Below are 20,410 nucleotides of genomic sequence, written 5' to 3'. Positions count from 1 at the left end.
CAGGACAGGGTGAGCTGCTTCCAGCCAGGCAGTCGTGGCCCGGGGTGCCACGTGGCTGAGCAAGGCCCTGATCTCACAGAGGCCTGGGCCCGCATGGCGTGAGGTCATGGCTGTGACATCACAGATGGGGCCACGAGGGGGCAGGAGACGGGGAGAGACCCTGCAGTTTTCCTGGCGCAGCCCATCCGCAGCCAGCCCGGGCCCTGCCCCGGGGAGTGCTGGGGTGTGGGTAGCGGGCTCCCCCAGGAGCTCCCCCGGGAGCCAGTGCATCCGAGCCCCCGAGCCTTGTTGGGCCCTGTGCTGGGTGCCGCACGTTGCATCCCCTGGGCAGGGCTCAGCACTCCTAGAGAGCCCCGGGGAAACAGAAACGGAGGGTGGATGAGGGTTTTTGCTCCTGCCTGATCCAACAGCCGCTTCAGGCGGTGTTTCTGCTCTTTGAGTCTTCTCTTCTGCAGAGAAGAAGGGAAACGAAGCATTCCGTTGTGCTGGTGGAGGTGGAACGGTGCCTCTGTGTAAGGCAGAGGGTTTTTTCCCAGCCATGCTGACCCTGCCTTAATGGCCGTCCCCCCATACTGGGTCTGCCTGCGCGGGAGTTGACTTTCCTCCTAGCAGCCCGTACAGTGCCGTGGTTCGCATCGGTGGCTGAAAGAGCGTTGATGACGCACCATTGTTTCAGCTACTGCTGAATGATGCTTACAGAGCATCGAGCTGTCTCTGTCTCTCGCTCTGTCCCCTCGAGCAAAGAGGCTGGGGGTGGGCAAGAGCCTGGGAGGGGACGGAGCCCGGACAGCCGACCCCAACTGACCAAAGGGCTATTCCATGCCATGTAACGTCGTGCTCAGCGATAAAGACGGGGGCTCTGGTCTTTGCAAAGTAGCCGTTGCTTGGAGACTGGCTGGGCATCAGCCTGCCTGCGCAAGGTGTTGAGTGACAGCTGTGGCATGCCTTGTTTTTTTTCCCCTCTTTCCTTCGCTTATTAAAGTGTTCGTATGCCCGACGCACAAGTTTTCTCCTCTTCTCTTCTTGCCATGGGCTCCGAGCAGAGCCCCTGGAGACCAGGACGGCCAGGGAAGTCCAAGTGATGTTTCTTGGTGGAGCGGTGGGCTGCCAAGAGGGACGTTAGCCGGTGCTCAGCGCAAAAAGGAGGCCCCTCGCTAGAGACGAGCAGCTGGTAGCACTGAAGCGGCCCCATAGAGAGCTGCTGGCGGAGCTGTCCAGGCAGGAGAAGTCCGAGTAGCCAGCTGGTAGGCACCAGCTGTAATTCCCGTCACCAAGAGATCCTGCCATGGTGCTCAGGCCCCCACAGCTACTCCCCATTTCCCCTCCCTTCTGCGGTGAGCACCAACACCGGGCTCCACGGGCTGGGGGAAGACCCCTCCACCCGCCCCCTCCGCACAGTGCCCCTGACAAGCCCCACTTCAGCTGGGCTCTACTTCTCAAGCGATGGACAGGTCTGGCGCTGGCTGCCCCCCATCCCTACGTGTCTGGGTCCACAGGCCATCAGGGGGAGCTGTGCCACCTGTGCCAAGGCACTTTGTCCCTTGGGTGATTCCACCAGCACCACCCAACAGCCCTCGTGCCTGCCAGGTGCCCCCGTGTTGCCACCAGCTCCCCGTGGCTGTCCTGGCCCCTTCTCTGGATCCCACAGGTTCCCAGAGGCTCCCAGAGGTTGCCCAGCTGCCCCTATCTGGGACCCCCACCGCCCCTGAGGGCCCCGGGGGACCCTGGGCACCTCCAGAGCCCTCCTGTCGTGGCTTCCCTGGTTGCTTCCAGCTGCCAGGAGGCACCGGTGCCCCGTGCCCAGGCATGTGCACTCCCCTGGTGGCTGCTCCCAGGCCATCGCACGTTGCGCAGCCCTTCGCATGCCTGTGCCCTTCCGCAAGGCCTCCGTGGCTAGGCCGGAGCATCAGGGGTGCCACGTCCCTGGCAGGACAGAGGGCTGTGCCTGGGGAGGCATTATAGGCATGGTGGATGGAACCAGGAGCTGAGCCAGACCAACTTTTGGCTGCCGCACCAGTGCTCATGAAATGCCTGGGGACACTGCCAATTCCAGCCTCCTCAGCTGGAGAATTGGCCCTCCACGGTGTTATATTATGGTTATGATATCACAGCTGGGGCCATGAGTAGGCAGGATATGCGGAGAGATCGTACAGTTTTCGTTGCGCAGGTGATCTGTCACCACCTGAGGCCCTGACGCAGCAGTAGCCCAGAATTCATGTGATAGAAAAAACTGTGTCAGACAAGATAGTATCAGTGTAGGTGCATCTCCATAAAAGTAGTGGTTGGCCTAGAGCCTATATTTGGGGGAAACATCACCATGGTATCCTTGTACCAAAGACCATAGGAAACCATCTTTTACACTTAAATCTTTGCCTGACTTCAAACCAATTGAAGTCTGATTATAGAAGGTGAGAAACTTTACAGAATTTTAGAGAAATCAGTCCAAATTTGTTTCATTCATATCAGATGTAATTCATCAGAATACACATCTGAAGCTACTATAAAGCTTTTGGAAGGGATGAAGTGGCATGTGTTTGTCTATCAGGAAACAGCAAGTTCTTATCAAAAGTAAGAATCATACGGGGCAGAATTTATTCCCTACTAAGGTTTCTCCTTCCTTTTGAACAGTTTTGTGGAGCTTGGAAATATGTTATATACTGAGACCCTGTACATAAAAAAATAAATCAATACTACCTGCTGTGATATCTCTTCACTTGGCATACTGTTTGCCTGACTAGCCTCTGATCTCTGGCTGGTAATCAGAAGTTAAGTGTTTGCAGGTGGCTATGTGGTTGCACCAGCTATTTTAGCTTTTTAATGATGAGTTATACCAAACATGTCAATTGAAATAGGGCAAACTTAATTGTGTTTTTTTTCCTGTAATAGTACCACAACAGATAAACATTATTTTCTTTTCAACGCTAAAACCCCACATCCCTCTTTTTAGGTGACACAAGAAGCCCCAGGAAGTTTTAAGTGTCTTAATTTTTTCTGCAAAATATTATGAACAGTTATTAAAATAAAATCAGATTTAAATAAACATTCCACTGTCTTGAAAAGTAGGTGGACCTCTGTTTTTCCCTACACATTGTAGTATCTTTGAGACAGCAGAGGCCTTTGGAAGTCCACTACTATAGTGAGTTCAGATTATTTATGATTTCTTTGCCTGTTTGGCTAGCCCAAGTAAATGAGTTGTATGCTGATGAGCCCCAGAAAGATTTGGAATCTTTACTGGAATCTGGTGGAGATCACACAGCTAGAATACAGTCTTTTAGCTCAGCATTAGACTGTTTATATATATATTTTAAAATAGTGATCATTTTTTGCAGCCACAAAAATTATCAATCCACAGATAAAATGCTGCTGACACATGCATAGAACAAGTACATGTGGTTAGACTCATGGCAAACTCTGCCTCCAAACCAAAACCAAACCAAATCCATCAACTTGTTTGATGAAAAATCCCTGCATGCACACAGTTTACATTTCTGCTTCTGACCACTCTTCAAGATAGCTTAGAAGTCAATGCAATCTTCTACAGGCAGTAATTGTGGGTAAGCAATGACAGAGTGCACAAATACACGAGTGTTAAATCACATAGAAAGAAGAAATATCTGTCAGCAATAGATAACCTAACTATTAGGAAGGTGGATAGAGTCAAGCATTACAGCAAAACAAAGTCCAGTTTCTCTAAAGTTGCTGGCTTTGTATCTTGAAGGATTTACCATGTTCTAGTTCATCACCTGACCATTCTTATCTCTTTTATTTTGATGAATTTCTGATATTTTAGAGCAACTGCTGAGATAAGTATGTCCATGAAAATAAGTATGTATACTCTGAAAGTGCTTAGATTTTCTAGGTTAGATTTTGACACAGGAAAAGATAGTAAGGATAGACAGAATTTAAAGACTTGACTACAACACTCTTGTAGTCTAAGGCCCATAATAATATTCACCACAATACTTGTGAAAATGCTACTGCTTTTCCTGAGCTGGGCACAGTTGGGCTAGCAGACTTTGCAACAACTTATTACAATGCCTCTGCCTTAAATTCCATATCCTGGAATTAAACAAGGTTGAAATCCCATGGTAAAATTACTGTCTACAAATATGTTCAAGGGGAACTAGCAAAGCAGATTTGGTGCTGGTTAAAGAAGTGTGATACCATTGTTTGGGTTTTTTCTTATAGCAGCAGGGAACTTATACGTGTCAAACAGCACAAGAATAGGGCAGGCTTGTTAAAAAAAGTTTTACTCTATTGAACATAAGTCACAAATTTTAACTGCTAACTAGTTGTTTTGGGTTTGTGTGGTGGGGTTTTGGTAGCGAGGGAGTGGCTGCAGGGGTGGCTCCTGTGAGAAGCTGCTGGAAGCTTCCCCGGCTCCAAGTCGGGCCCACGGCTGGCCCAGGCCGAGCCCGTCAGTGACAGTGGTGGCAGCGCCTCTGGGATAATTTATTTAAGAGGGGGAACCTGCAGTGAGCAGGGGGATCGGGATGTGAGAGGAACCCCTCTGCAGACACCGAGGTCAGTGCGGAAGGAGGGGAGGAGGAGCGGGGGAGGAGGGGATGCCCCTGCAGCCCCTGGTGAGGCGGCAGGCTGTGTCCCCCCAGCCCGCGGAGGGGAGCAGGGGAGCAGCCCACACCAGAGCAGGGGGAGGCCCCCAAGATGGCCGTGACTCCGTGGGAAAGCCTGAGCTGGAGCAGTCTGTGCCTGAAGGACTGGAGCCCGTGGGAAGGACTCACAATGGAGAAGTCTGTGGAGAACTGTCTCCCGTGGGAGGCACCCCACGCTGGAGCAGGGGACGAGTGATGAGTCCTGCCCCTGAGGAGGAAGGAGCGGCAGAGACGAGGTGTGATGAACTGACCCCAACCCCCATTCCCCGTCCCCCTGCGCTGCTGGGGGAGGGGAGAGAAAATTGGGAGTAGAGCTGAGCCGGGAAGGAGGGAGGGGTGCGGGGAAGGTGTTCTAAGGTTTGGGTTTACTTCTCAGTATCCTTGTTTTGATTTGATTGGTAGTAAATTAAATCGATTTTCTTTCTTCCCCAAGTCGAGCCTGCCTTTTGCCCGTGACCATAAGAGGTGAGTGATCCTGCCCAGTCCTTGTCTCGACTCACAAACTTTTCTTTATATTTTCTCCTCATCCCACTGGGGCTGGCAGGGAGGAGTGAGCAGCTTCATGGTGCTTTGTTACGTGCTGGGCTTAAACCACATCCCTAGTACAAAAGCCAATAAAATAGGACAATAAGACCTATTTCATCTTCAGCATTATATGGGGGAAGAAAGCAAGCTAGTCATTCCAAGACCAAAGTCTATTCTGTGGATGTTCAGATTTAAGTTTCCCTTGGCACTGAGTGAAAGGAGAATTTATTAGCAACGTTGCACAGACTTTCAGCACCCTACGGAATACTGGAACAATCTTCCAGAGTTCAGACACCCTGATACTGCAATGAGAGTGAAAGCTGAACATTTCTCCCTTTGAACTCCTTTGTTAGACAGTGAAGGAGTAGTACTTTTTCTGCATACACGGCACCTTTAACAGTCTTCTGAGGTGAGGGAATCAACATGTATCCCTAAAAATTTGGTTGAGCAAAATAAAGCCACAGTACCAGAATTGTTTACAGACTGGATTACAGACTCAGGAACTGGTTGGGAGTCTTTGCATCTGATTTGTTCCCTCATCAACTTTGAATCAACCCACGCGTCTACCACCAACCCTCTGGACCACCCTTTCTCTGTAGGGAAAGAATAAAAAGAAACAAGATGCAATCCCAAATTATTTTCTCTCGCTCCTACACCACAGAAAACAAAGAGATGAGCTTCACATCAACACTTACTTTTGTGTGTCACCTACACTGCAGAGTTGCTCTGAAAGTGTATTTCCTGATCTTTGTAGAGCTACTCAGGAACAAGCAGATATTAAGGCATAGCAGCTTGATCAGGAAGCACTGTATTTTAACAGATGCTTCCCTCTAGATTTCCAGAGATAACAGAGACATTTGAATGCACTGATGATTTTGTCTGAAATGATGAAAGTAAACAAATATATACCTTTTAATACTATTTGTTGACTGGGATAAAGCGTAGGGTATCCACATACTGAATACCAAGGAGAATAAGCCTCACAGAATAATTACCCCATTGTCCTGGTTTTGGCTGGTATAGAGTTAATTTTCTTTCTAGTAGCTGGTAGCATTATGTCTCAGATTCAGTATGAGAAGAATGTCGGAAACACACTGATGTTTTCAGTTGTTGCTAAGTAGTATTTATGCTAAGTCATGTATTTTTCAGCTTCTGATGCCCAGCCTGCAAGAAGGCTGGAGGGGCATAATAAGTTGGGAGGGGACACAGCCAGGGCAGCTGACCCAAACTGGCCAAACGGGTATCCCATACCATGGGACGTCATGTCCGGTATATGAACTGGGGGGGAGCTGGCCTGGGGAGATCGCTGCTTGGGAACTAACTGGTCATCGTTTGGTGAGTGGTGAGCAATTGCATTGTGCATCACTTGTTTTGTATATTCCAATTATTTTATTATTGTCATTTTACTATTATTATTATTAGTTTCTTCCTTTCTGTTCTATTAAACTGTTCTTATCTCAATCCACGAGTTTGACCTTTTTCCTTCTGGTTCTGCCCCATCCCACTGGATGGGCTGGTGTGAGCGAGCGGCTGTGTGGTGCTTAGTGGCTGGCTGGGGTTAAACCACAACACCACTAAATAAGAACTGTCCATGAAATGAATACATCAAGGATCTTGGGTTGTCAGGGGGAAAATTACACTTAAGAACTGATGATTATTATTATTATTTATTATTACACAACCAAATGATAAACTACATTCTAATACAGGCAGTACTTAATCATTTGAAAGATAAGAGTTGTGGTACTGAAGTACAGCAAAAGCTACATCTAAAAACATATAGAAAACATAAAAACATATGGAACAGAAGAAGTTTTAATGCTAACAAATTCTATCCACCCTGTAAAAAAGGCTTAATGAAAGTAATATCTTTAGCAATATTTTTATATTGATATCAATATTTTTACATTAATTTATTTTTAGAGAGTCTCTATATATTTTTGTTATATTTGTATTCTATGTATTTATATTTCTATATATTTACATAAATTTTTTATTGATATCTTTAAAGTCTTTATCAATGATCGGGATGAGGGGACCGAATGCACCCTCAGCAAGCTTGCAGAAGACCCCAAGTTGGGCGGGAGGGTTGGTCTGCTCGAGGGTAGGAAGGCTCCACAGAGGGATCTGGGCAGGCTGGATCGATGGGCTGAGGCCAAGCGTACGAGGCTCAACAAGGCTCAGTGCCGCTTCCTGGACTTGGCTCCAACAGCATCCCGGCTTCTATCAGCAATAGTGTGGCCAGCAGGACTAGGGAAGCGCTCATCCCTTAGTACTCGGCACCGGTGAGGCCGCACCTTGAGTGCCGTGTTCGGTTTTGGGCCCCTCGCTACAAGAAAGACACTGGGGTGCCGGAGCGCATCCAAAGCAGAGCAGCGAAGCTGGAGAAGGGTCTAGAGAGCCAGTCCTGTGAGGAGCAGCCGAAAGGACTGGGATTGTGTAGCCTGCGGAGGAGGAGGCTGAGGGGAGACCTTATCGCTCTCTACAACTACCTGAAAGGAGGGTGTAGCGAGGTGGGTGTCGGTCTCTTCTCCCAAGGAGCAAGCGATAGGACGAGAGGAAACGGCTCAAGGGAGGTTTAGATTGGCTGTTAGGAAAAATGTCTTCACCGAAAGGGTTGTCAGGCATCGGAACAGGCTGCCCAGGGAAGGGGTGGAGCGACCATCCCTGGAGATGTTCAAAAGACGTGTAGACGTGGCACTTAGGGACACGGGCTGTTGGCAGACTTGGCAGTGTTAGCTTTATGGTTGGACTCGATGATCTTAAGGGTCTCCTCCAACCTAAATGATTCTATTCTATGATTCTAATATATGGTGAGCAACACAGGTTTCCTCATCTGAGATGCATCTATTGCTTCAAGAAAATTCTATGTTTTTTTGTTTTAAGAAAGCATTAGAAAACCACATTTTCTATCGCATGAGCAAAAATAAATTTCTCTATGCCCCTTTCAAGAATTTTTATTCTATATAGCAGAATTAAGGATAAATAGCAGGCATGCGGGGGCAGAAGTTGATACTCTAAAAGATAAGTCTCTTGCAGGAAGTCCATAGCTCCTTGTCAGTTTTCTTTTAAATCACAACAAATTTTGAAACGATGTTCAGAACAGTGGGAAGCAGCATCAACAGTGATGTTTCCCAGTTACTAGAACCGCAGGAGATGAGACCCTGAACTGAACAGTGTACTGCTGTAAGTATACTCATGAAAGTCAGAGATTCTAGAAGACTAGCAGAAGAAAAATAAGATACACAAGGTTTGTCTAGAATATATGCTTTATTATTCGCAGTCTGTGTAAATTTTAATATATGATTGAATTTCTACATCATTTTCTCTGTTTAAGCACATCCTGGTCTTTTCCAACAACCCAGTCAGTTGCACCTTTATTATGTACAGTCAGTATTTATGAAATATTGCATATGCACCTATGAACTTAGAAAAATAACATGCAAGGGAAATTGTTACCATGAAACTGATAAAAAAAAAAGACAGGTAAAACAGTCTATCCCCTTTTAGTGTGTTATGGCTTTGCACCAAGTATCAGATGTCAAAACAAACAGTTTAAGATGCTTCTTGTTAAAGGCACTTACTGTTCTTCAAATACACTTTCATATTCAGTTGTATTGCAATAAGAAGTGTATCTCTGGGATCTTACTTTCATAACACAGTAGAACAGTCCAAAAAGGCAGCATTAATACAAGGGAAAAAAAGGGGGTTTATATTAAAATATGAAAATACCAAGAATTAACACAAACTGGCAGGATTTGGTCCTCATAAAACAGGCAACAGCATTCAGGCAATAGTGATTTCTTTTCTTAGATGCTAACAAAAGTAATATCCCCAAAAATGAACTCTTCCAGTTCCAGCGTATAGATATGTCTAAGTTGAGTAGTGTATCCTCTAACACCACCCCCAATAAAAATATAGCTCTTCAAGACTAACTACTGCTCCACGTTGGCTGTGAAGGAAGAAACCTCAAAAGAGCATTATACATACACATACTAGCAAGCCTACAATTCTGTGTCTCTGTATCTGGACAGTTGTCCATAATACCCTTTCTTAGAGTGGTCTGATAGCTGCCGGCGGTACTCCTCCTCCTCCTCCGCATCGCTGCCGTAGCTGCCACGGTTCTCTAGGTAAGGTCTAATAGGAGGTTTCTGGGGCTCTGGAGCTCTGGAGCTAACACAGCAAGACAGGGAAAGAGAGAGATAATGTTTACTTCCATTCTGAAAGCTCAAAAATAATTAGTATTGGCTTTATGGCTGTGTACAACCTAGAAAGGCATATGGAGTAAATAAAACCCCTTCTAGCCCATAAACAATTGCATGGCCATGGTAAGTCTATCTGGAGAGGCATCTTATTTCCATCAAGCTGTAGCGTGATGTTCAGATTTGATCTACTCAACCTACGCGGAAGAATGCCGAATTTAACTAAAACAGCCCAGCATACATACATACACATCAAGAGCTTTACAACACTTCATTCCCTTCATTCAGCCATGGCTTCTACCCCAACTGACATTTTCCTCAATTATTTTTGCACCAGATTCTTCTATGCTTGCTGCTTCTTTTGCATCCCCACTTTCCTGTCTCAAAGTCTGAAGACTACTTACGTGACATTTCTTAAATTGATAGCCTTCTCTCCTCAATCAAGACTCTCACTAGACCTCTTATCCTTAAAAGTGGGCAGAAATAACCCACACGTTTGCGTTTTATACACTCTGGTGCTATGCATTTAATGTGACACTAAGCAGATATATAGAAATAAAATCTGCCAAGGAAGGGCATTGCCTCAGTTTTAAAAGCCATGATTTTTGTAGTCCACATTGTACAAAGCCAAGATGTTATCCTCCTTCCGCACTGCCCTAGTGCTTAAACACTCCCCCTAGGCCAATCGTTAACATTCCTGTAAAAAGGCAACAGCACTGATTTCTGTATGTAAGCAAACACTCTGTGTATGTGGTTAAAGGTTACTTTTCACTACTTCTAAAAAGCTTCCAAGGCTATATAAAAAAGTATGCTTTTCTGAACCCCCAAGAAAGCCTGAAAAGAATCACTTCATGTTTTCCATTTTTGCATTTTAGTTTTATACTATGACATCAAAGGATTTGATTCACTAGAAAAAATAGTCCCATTTCTATCGGCTATTACTAGGAGGCAAGAAAAACTTAAAAGTCCTGCAGAGCATAAAACAAAATCCATCATACAGTGTGTTAGCTCTTGCAAAGGTGACTGCTTAAGTCACAGAAATATGCAGTGTGTAGGGTAAGATCACACAATGGTCAACCAGTCCAGAACTCACTGAATTTTAACGAAAGACTACTACTTTCACGAGACTTGATGGGTGACTTCAGGGAAGTTTCATCCTCAGTTTCCCTACCCACACAATACATCTGTAACTGAATAAGCATTTAAGGAATTAGGTATTATTAAGTAACCAAAACAGCAATTATTTGTTAGGATAGAATAACAGTCATCAAGTGTCTAGCACAGGCAAAATGGACATCAGAGGACATGAATGCAGAAAAGCTGAGTAATACTGACTGGGGCAAAAAACTGGCTCTGCAAATATTACAGCAAAAGAATACAGTGTTTCTTCCTAGGTAACTCAAATACTATGAATGAACTAAAAGAAAAAAAATATGCTGAAAACCAAGAAGATTGCAGTGAAATTTTGTCCCACCTTTACAGTAATCTTTAGGGCACAAAAATGAAGCAATATACCAAGGCAGGATTATTTGTATGAATAAAAAACTGGCAAGATCAGTGTTCCTCCTGCTGGTGAAGCAAACAATCAAGACAGAATACGTTAAACTGGACACACCTTACCTCACAGGCTGGGGCCAGTTCTGTTCTGACTTTGGTGTTTTGACAGGGACAGCATAAATATCCGGGTGCTTCTGGGCTATTTCAAGCTTTAAAAGAAAATAGGAGAAAATAACTGTTCTTTTTAAGTCTATCCATTAGGAATCCTAGACTGTAGATCTACCAGATCTGAAACAAAGCACAAATTGATAACTGATCTTATTCATACTCCTGCAATTATGTAATTATATAACTATTCTTTTGCTAGAATAGTAATCTAAAGTGCATGTGAAAAAAATGGATTGCTAAAAGCAACAGGATTATTAGAAGTCAGCTTTCTATAGTTACAATAGGAAACCTTAAAATACGCCCTCTTTTTACATTCAAATTCGCACAATAGTATGTCTGTACGTATGGTTTCCCAAACTTCTCTTCCCAGAGGCAAGACAGTCCAAGGGCATGATTTTCATTTTCAGGATGCAGGCTGTTCTATATGCTGGAAAGGACAGCAGGGGGAGAATGCATCTGTTCGTACCCTGGCATTCTGGGCCTCTTGTAGCTCTTGCATTCTTTGCATCCTTGCCTTATGATCCATCTCCTCAAATATTTTTACTTTCCTCAATACAGATTTTGCAGTATTTTCTTGTTCACTTCCTTCCTCTTCCAACTTTGCCTCCTCCTCTTCTTCTGCAGCTGGGACTGCTGGCTGAGAGTTTCTCAGGATGGGACGCCCAAAGGCAGGTTTCACAGAAACAGGTGGTGGTGCTGCTTTAGCTGATACAATTGAAGTCTCACTGCTGACAGCGACGTTAATTGATTTGGAGTCATAGTTCTTGGGGAAGTCATATGGATCCTCTTTTTGTAACTTACCCTGTAAGTATAAAACACGCAAACAAAGTCTACATCAGCAACTTCATAATTTTCATTTCAAATGAATGTTTTAATCTGAAATGAATCATTTTTCCCATGTATTTAACAGTGTCAACCTTCATCTGACATAACACTTGAAAGGTATTTGAACTGCTGCAACATTTTAGCCATACACTCATACGCTACACATCAACCTACAGAAGACTAGGATGTTTACACTTGTTTGTCCCATTTGTTATGGATTACCAGAACTATGTGTGTTAGGGGACAGCACGGAGAAAACTGACCTCCTAAATGATTTGTCAGTACTACCTGACATAGAATATCACTACCAGGAGTTTAGAAGTGCACAAGACCCAAGTCTGTTTTCTATTCCATCTTTATTTTCCTTACACATATCCTAACCTGCCCAGTCTCCATTGTCAAGGCATACTTTAATATAATTTGAATATATGCAGTATGTGAGGGTACCCATCTTCATAAAGAAAGGACTTTGGGGTCAGGCGAGATCAGGAATTGCTAAAACAGAGTTTGGTGTTCAAACATCATGATTTTTTTCCCTGCATCACTCCTGAGCAAGGTTTAAATAAACAGTTAACATCAATTTCTAGTGATGGAGACCAATTTCAGAGGTGGTAGATTCTGGTTTTGTGCTTCACAATAATGGCCATCGGATACATTAGCCCACATTTGTTCTTGCTGAGCTAAAAAAGTGTCTTTCAATTTGTTAGCACACACAAAAAGGAGTCTACTTTCATATTCCATACAGAGATTACACATATTTGAAGAGAACTGTTACCCTTTAAGTTTTTAACCTGCTTGGTCCTGCAATACTTTCAGTCATTCCTTCTCTTCACACTTAAAATGTTTTCTAGTCTCTGATCATGCCTATTGCTCTTCTTAATATGGCACCCTGGAGAGTCCTCCAGAAAGAGGAACTTTGTATTCAGATTTGTTTCTGTAAGTTTACCTTAGGTGGTTCAGGCTTGAATGCTGGAGGTGGACTTGGTTCTCTAAGGATCTCCTTGCTACCAGCTTTTCTCAACTGAGCCCTTGGTTCTGGACTAAATTTTTTTAAACTCTGTGAAAGAAAATAAGAGATAAAATCACTGCATTATCCAGTAATTCTATAATTTTTATCTCTCTCTCAAGTTTACTATTTTGGGAACAGTAACCAGAAGTCAAATGACTGTCAGCAACCTGGCCACAATCACTGCAGATAAAATTGCAAAATTCAAGGTGATGAGACATCATCAGGAAACTATATTATAGAGTTAGGCAGAAAAGCAGAGCTATTATAATTTTTGCTCTACACAATGTAGCTCTAAAACACTATCAGAGGTAAGATAAAGCTGCAGTTTAAAAGCCTCTAATTTTTAAGCCATACATACAGGGCTTTCAGAAAGTCCAAAGTACAGTCTTGTTGAAAATCCAGTGATCTCACCTCCTCATGATGCACAGGTTCAGATGACCGGCTAACAGATGAAATCCTTGGTTCGTCCAAGGGCTCATCAAGTTCATTGTCAGTATATGCCCCCCCTTCTCCATCTGTATCCTCTAGGTCACTGATCAGACGGCTGTCACAACTCAAATAGTCAGCACCCATTGCAGTAAGGTAAGACATACGATCATCTGCATCATCTTCCATGCCATCCATCTAGAGAAAAGTCAGTAAGAATTAAGGAACAAAGATTAAATATATAAAAATCAGAGTCTAGTTAGGTCTCAACATGATGCCAAACAACTCCTTCAGAATGACTTTGCAGAACTGAAAGAAACTCTAATGCAGAATCATAAAGGAAAGTCCTGTAAAAGTTTATGCCTCCTCACCATTCTCCCGTAGCCACAGCATTAGTACAACAGAAAGAACTATAATAAGTAATTTTTTGTTTCCAAGAAAGACATCAGCTGACTACTTGTCTAACCTACCCAGCACTGGCAAACAAAATTCTGAAAAATGTTTACTAGCAAGAGATTATCTTGAGACATCTGTGTAACTTAGTAGAGTATGGACTGACCGCTTACCTTTCCTTCTGATACCCATACTGCTTCTCCTTGCTGTTGCTGAATTGTGTCTTTCAGACTACCATACCAGCTATCATTGGCCGAATTCAAATTGATGGTGGCTGTAAAAATTGAAGGAAAAAGCATACATACACAGCAAATGCAATGTGAACCTTTATCCAGTCTTTGCTGTTTAACCTATTTATTTTAGTTATGTGAGAATGTTAAACAGCCATTTCATTTAGATCACTAACAGAAGCATGGTATTGTTATTTTATTGTTTGTCCATTCCCCAAACTTATTAAATCACTTATCTTTTAATGACAGTACACCGAATCAAAATTTCTTTTGTATTAGAATTTGGCAGAACAAGGAACTTTGAAAAAAGTCAAGGAAGGGATTGCTCATGACCATACCTTCACACCCTTTTAGTTCCAGCCTGCATGACTTAATATGCAGAGTAGTAAGTGGATGTCTCAAGACTCACACAGTCACATCTACTACTCTCTTGGTAAGCAGGTTAGACATGCATTCTTCCTTACCTGTAAAGAGGTGGGAACAGGTTTTCTTCAGTTTGTTTGCTTGCTCATAAAGTTTTCTCGAGCTCTTGTTAGATGTGGAACATAGCCTTTGTCTCATGGTTTTCACACCCTGCTTACTGTCTGGGTTAAAGAAGACCACAATTGGAAACCACTGGGTATAATTTAGCAGGTCCACTGCTTTAGGAGTCACATCCAACAGAGCATGTTTATCCTGTTAAGAAGAAAGCCCAGTCAGTGTGCTGCTTAGGCGGAACAACAGCAGGTGGTTAGAACATGGTATCCTAAGAAAACCAGGATATTTTTGTCCAACAAACCCCCACAATTTGTTGGATTTTTTCCCCTGCAGTTATATCAGATCCAGAAGCCACAGCAGGCAGCCTTTTTCTTTCAGGTCCATTTTTCTGAACAGCTTTTGCCCGAGTGTCCGCATTCTTATGTTAACTAACTCTCATTTTAAATAAAATGCAATTATTCCACTTTTTTTTTGTTTGTTTTGTTGTTTTTCTTTAAATAGGTAGTGAAAGTTAACTAGATTTTCTCTCTACCTGCCCCTTCCACAGCTTCTACTACCACAACTATTGTGTGCTATCTGTGAGCTTTTATCTACACTTACTAGCTGAGGCAAATCTCAGTTTTTTCATTTAATATATTCCTTCTTAGCTACTTCTAGTGCAAAAATGAATGGGATTTTCAAACATGTGCTTCAGTGGGGCCTGAGCTCTGAACAGACTTCTGTGTGACATTCTAACCCTCTGGCATCAATTTTATTGCGCAATAAGCAGGGCAATAAGATGGAGTACGTTCTTTTTGCCTACGTTTTTTAGGCTTCTTTATTACCACCTATTTACTTTATCTCTAAACAGTATTACAAAAAGAGTCAATGCAGTCTCAGTAGATGCTACTTAGCTATCAGTCACTTCCTGTTCAGTTCAACAGTAGTAACTCTGAAGCAATCTAAAACATTCAAGTTTCTGATGACAGTAACAGCAAGTAGAGCACTGAATGACAGTATGGCCTCCATGGCAAATTCAGAAAGCGTTTAGTAAAACACAGATGCTCCTCTGTTCAAATTTAGAATGGACTAAGGAAGGAGAAATTAATTTCTAATATCAGGGTCACCCTCCCACTTGGAGGACAGCTATCAAAATCATAAAAATCATTGTTGAACAATTTCAAAACAGTCCTGTCATTAAGCCAAGTCTGCTTATTACAGAAATAGATGCCATGAAGATTTGAGGACTCTGCAAGTTCTAGGAGCAAACATATCAAACAACACACCTTTGAGTGTAAGCAATTTTCACAGAGAAATACTCTACCTGCTCAATGATCTGCCTCACAGTATTCAAGCGCACTACCCCAGTCGACTTCTCTGAACCTGCATCTCTGGGTTCTGTCTCTGCAAAGACAACATTTTAGCTTATCTAGAATGGTCAGGCAGCTATGATTATTAAGTTATCCATTCTCTCAGTTAAGGATGATAAGGAAGTTAGGAGTACAACTACTTACTTGCTGTCTGGTACAGGTGAGGCAAATCATTTGACAACTTCTCCATAGCGATGTCTGCAAGAGGGCCAAATATCACCACAGGTCTCTTAAAACCAGCTGAAAGAAAAGTATTTGGAGAAAAGATAAGTCTGTGTATTGGCTTTGTGTGGCAAGGTTTTGGTAGCAGCGGGGGGCGGTTATAGGGGTGGCTTCTGTAAGAAGCTGCTGGAAGTTTCCCCTGTGTTCAAGAGAGCCCATACCAGCAGGCTCTAAGATGGACCCGCCACTGGCCAAGGCTGAGCCAATCAGCGATAGTGGTAGCACCTCTGGGATAACATTTTTAAGAAGGAAAAAAAAGTTGGGACAGACGGAAATGGCAGCTGGAAAGACGAGTGAGAACCTGCGAGAGAAACAACCCTGTGGACACCAAGGTCAGTGAAGAAGGGGAGGCAGGAGATGCTCCAGGTGCCAGAGCAGAGATTCCCCTGCAGCCCGTGGGGAAGACCATGGTGAGGCAGGCTGTCCCCCTGCAGTCCATGGAGGTCCATGGTGGAGCAGATATCCACCTGCAGGCCAGGGAGGACCCCACGCTGGAGCAGGTGGGATCCTGAAGGAGGCTGTGACCCCGTGGGAAACCCGTGCTGGAGCAGGCTCCTGGCAGGACCTTTGGGCCCATGGAGAGAGAAGCCCATGCTGGAGCAGGTTTTCTGGCAGGACTTATGACCCCATGAGGGACCCACGCTGGAGCAGTGTGCTACTGAAGGACTGCACCCCATGGAAGGGACCCATGCTGGAGCAGTTCGTGAAGAACTGCAACCCATGGGAAGGACTCACATTGGAGAAGTTCATGGAGGACTGTCTCCCGTGGGAGGGACCCCATGCTGGAGCAGGGGAAGAGTGTGATGAGTCCTGCCCCTGAAGAGGATGAAGCGGCAGAAAATAGTGTGTGATGAACTGACTGTAAACCCCATTCCCCATCCCCCTGTGCCGCTGGCTGGGGGTTGGTAAAGAATCCGGGAGTGAAGTTGTGCCTGGGAAAAAGGGAGGGGTGGAGGGAAGATGTTCTGAGATTTGGTTTTATTTGTCATCACCCTACTCTGGTTGATTTGTAATAAATTGAGTTAATTTTCCCCAAGCTGAGGCTGTTTTGCCCGTGACGGTAATTTGTGAGTGATCTCTCCTGTCCTTATCTCGACCCACAAGCTCTTTGTTATATTTTCTCTCCCCTCTCCAGCTGAGGAGGGGGAGTGATAGAATGGCTTTGGTGGGCACCTGGCATCCAGCCAGGGTCAACCCACCACAGTCTGATAAAACTAGTTTTATATAAAAGTTGCACAGACAAGATCCTCAATTACTATGCAAGGTTATGAGTAAGTTGAAGATATTAAAAAATATATTTTAAAAATTTTATTTCTCAAAAGTTTGTGCAAAAGCGTAACTCGCACAGAAAGCTGTTTTTATCAGCTGAGAAAGCAAAAGAAGTGGTTTTAACAGCTTCCTTCTTGCTTCTAATGAAGATGTATTTAGAGGATTCTATGTTCTGGAAACATACAGCAGATCTTCAGTAATCTTTCCATTCAGCAAAACTGCATGAACCTTGACCCAGTGGGTTTTGTGTGAATAAAGATACAAATGCTAAACCAGCTGCAGTGCAGCTTTAAGAAGCAAAGAAATGCAAAATTCTGTTATGCTTATGTCAAAACAAGTGCAAACACAGTCCTCATAAGCTAATGGGGGAATGCCATTCTGTTGCTCAGTCTTCTTCTTGACATCTGGGAGCTCCTTTAAAATACTTTTTACTATTTGTTTTGTTCCACAATACTGTCATGTGTCAATACCCAGAAAATTATCTTGATTTGCTCAACATCACTAGTAATATAGCTAGTTTAGAGTCACAGAGATGGACCACAACAACCTTGACTACCTTTGGACAATCTGTTGAAAATACTTGGGTTCTATTTGCTCTCAAGGTAATGTTAAAGTAGTATTTATGAGCAAGCTAAAGATTGCGATTGATCTCAGGCATATGGATTGTACTTTCAGAGCTAGCCAATGGGAAGCTGAGGAAACAAGAAAACCCTGCTTGCTGCTTCTTTTTTGCATTCTAAACCTTGAAATTGGCACGTGTAATTTGGAGGCAAAGGAGAACAGCAGCAGTTTAAAAACATAAAAAGCTTCTTTCTTAAAGTAGTTCATGGCATCCAGAAATCTGCATTCTGAGAAAAATGTCATCCCTTCCTGTTGCTCAAATTGAAAATTGAACCCCCAAATTGGGTTTGTTCAAGATCACTTACTTAGCTGACCAAACATTTGGACACTAAACCAGCCAGCAACAAATGGGCAACTGGCTCACAGCAGTCTCACTTACCCTCACGCAACTGAACTCGCTCATAAGCTGGGAATTTTGTGCTCACAGATACAATAGTTGTCAGATCCTCACGACTCTTCCTCAAATTCTTCTTCACTCCAGATCGCTGGCCACGTGTTCTCCAGAAGTCTGCTCTATCACTTGAGCCATCTTTTTGGGCATTTTGAACACTGGCCATCTGCTCAGCTCTGACAGAGAAAGCACAGAGTTCATTTGTGCAGAACTAGTCAAAGACAGCAAAGGTGCTTTTATCAAAGAACAACCAATTTTGAATTTGCAACAGGTAAGTTTGCCAGGTAGACAGCCATGAGTGGAGGAAAGAATAGAGAAGTCCAGGTTCTTTTCCCCTGGAGCAAACACAGTGTCAGAACAATGCTCTGACTTGCCATAGCTACGAGATTGCTGGGCAGCAATGAGCTCTCAGGTTTTAAAACTGGTAACTCGCACAAGCATAAATAAAAGAATGCAACTGCCAAGAGGTGGTGAGAGAGTGCAACTCAGAACTGAAGGCCTAAGAAATTACTGTCCCTGTTTTCTTCTCCATTAGACTTTATAAGTTAAGTCACTACAGCATAGAAACAAAGGCCAGTTTGGTCAGGTCAGTTAACAGAGGAGACAGAATGTACTAACCAGGAAAGAGGCAGAGGAGTCACATAAGAAGCATATTTCAGGAACTTCTGTACAATGCAATTGTGAGCTTTCCATGGTCAAGAACTTAACAGCTACAGTCTAAAAAATACACTGATTTTTTTCTGATTAATGTGAATACTTTTACTCATTGTGCATATTTGAACACTTAGTATTACCTCACATGAATTTTGACTAGGAAAGCATATTTAAGCAAAAAACATTGCTGTGGTTCACTCAGTATTTCACACAAAAATAAGGACTACAGCTACCAAGAAATATTAGCCTTGGAATAAATTCTTGAAATATTTTTCCTAAAGATATAGAAAAGAAATTCAAGTACTGAAGTTTTTTAAAAAGATTAATCATCAGTCTTCTTGAACAGACAGTCATGAGCTTCCTAAGGTGTACTTTTTTTGTTGCTTTGTTTGGTTTGATTTGATGGGGGTGGGGGTGGGGGGTGGGGGGTGGGGGGGGGGAGCGTAGAAGCGGGGGGAAAGGAAAAAAAACCAACCAAAATAGGACCCTCCACCCATTTTCTAGAAAAGGAACTGAAACAGCTAGTGTTCGAAGTTTGACTGACGTTCTAGGTCTCTTTGCAAATACCTGATCTAGTATGCATGTAACACCATCCTTTGTCATCTTCTCCTTACGTAATGCCATAGTTCTAAAATCTACATTTTTACAGGCACAATTGTTGTGAAAGTAAAGACAAAATAATTTATTCATTCTTGGGTGGAGGTATGTGCGGGGAAAGTTATGACAAAGGAAGCAAAAATCATTTGGGGAAAAAAAAAAATCTTACTTCTAACAATGGATAGGAAGACAGGATGCCACCTTACCTGCTCTTATTTGGAATGAGGCCCTTTTCCAGTTCATTTCCAATTCTCACAGCCAGCCAGTTTCCCAGTTTGCCATCATACAGCGTATCAACTACTCTAAAGATCTCCCCTCTGGTGAATGCTAAGCTCTGTGGTGACTCTTTTTCACACTCGAAGTGGCTCCTGATGAAGAATGAATCTCCTCTGCCACAGGCCATGATGTCTCTGTAGACTGAAACAGGAACTTCCCTTTAGTTTACTTTTTTTTTTTTTTTAACACTTGAAAGAAAGATTAAGCTGTCATCCTAGAGAACAGTTTTGAAAGCCTTCCCCTCCAATCAAAAAAATGCACAACCACAGCCTTCCCATCCATTGCCCTACACACACATTATCAAGACTGTTCTATACTTGTACATGCACAGCCCTTGCAGCTCTGAGGGAAGGAGGTACTTGCACCTTCCCAAAGCAAAAGGCAGCTATGGTACTTCAATATTACAGTAGGCTGTCTCTCCCAACAGGAAAGCAAAAGGCTTTACTCGCTCCTCAGTTCATCAGTAAAACTGTCCATTTGCTGCTGACTGAATCCCTTATGACTGCCAAGGTACAGCAGAAAAGGAATGCTAACAGCAGATCTTGGGCTAGCTGCTACAGACAGAAAAGCAGAAAGAACAAGCAGTACATTGTCACTCTTCAGGATTAAGAAGAAATGCTATTATCTAATAATGAAAGAGATGGACAAGTGCTCTGAAAAACACAT

The 20,410-nt window shown here is 43.4% G+C and overlaps 1 protein-coding gene across 5 annotated transcripts in view; it reads right to left on the bottom strand.

Annotated features, from left to right (window-relative positions):
* Positions 1 to 8,389: 8,389 nt before the first annotated feature.
* TJP2 (tight junction protein 2) overlaps positions 8,390 to 20,410 on the bottom strand; it is a 68,588-nt gene continuing 56,567 nt past the window's right edge. For all 5 annotated transcript variants that reach the window (XM_049794762.1, XM_049794757.1, XM_049794760.1 and 2 more), the window contains 11 exons: positions 19,675 to 19,885; positions 18,206 to 18,393; positions 15,859 to 15,954; positions 15,669 to 15,748; positions 14,353 to 14,563; positions 13,832 to 13,932; positions 13,251 to 13,463; positions 12,777 to 12,887; positions 11,472 to 11,807; positions 10,961 to 11,046; positions 8,390 to 9,311 (listed from right to left, as the gene is read on the bottom strand). In XM_049794762.1, the coding sequence (XP_049650719.1) occupies positions 9,143 to 9,311; positions 10,961 to 11,046; positions 11,472 to 11,807; positions 12,777 to 12,887; positions 13,251 to 13,463; positions 13,832 to 13,932; positions 14,353 to 14,563; positions 15,669 to 15,748; positions 15,859 to 15,954; positions 18,206 to 18,393; positions 19,675 to 19,885 (1,802 nt within the window). In that variant the 3' untranslated portion in view covers positions 8,390 to 9,142. The remainder of the gene's footprint in view (positions 9,312 to 10,960; positions 11,047 to 11,471; positions 11,808 to 12,776; positions 12,888 to 13,250; positions 13,464 to 13,831; positions 13,933 to 14,352; positions 14,564 to 15,668; positions 15,749 to 15,858; positions 15,955 to 18,205; positions 18,394 to 19,674; positions 19,886 to 20,410) is intronic.

This window comes from Accipiter gentilis, chromosome Z (assembly GCF_929443795.1).
Source record: "Accipiter gentilis chromosome Z, bAccGen1.1, whole genome shotgun sequence".
NCBI classification, from domain to species: Eukaryota; Metazoa; Chordata; class Aves; order Accipitriformes; family Accipitridae; genus Astur; species Astur gentilis.
Note: the sequence above shows the minus strand (reverse complement) of the source record. Positions and strands in the feature narration are given on the sequence as shown.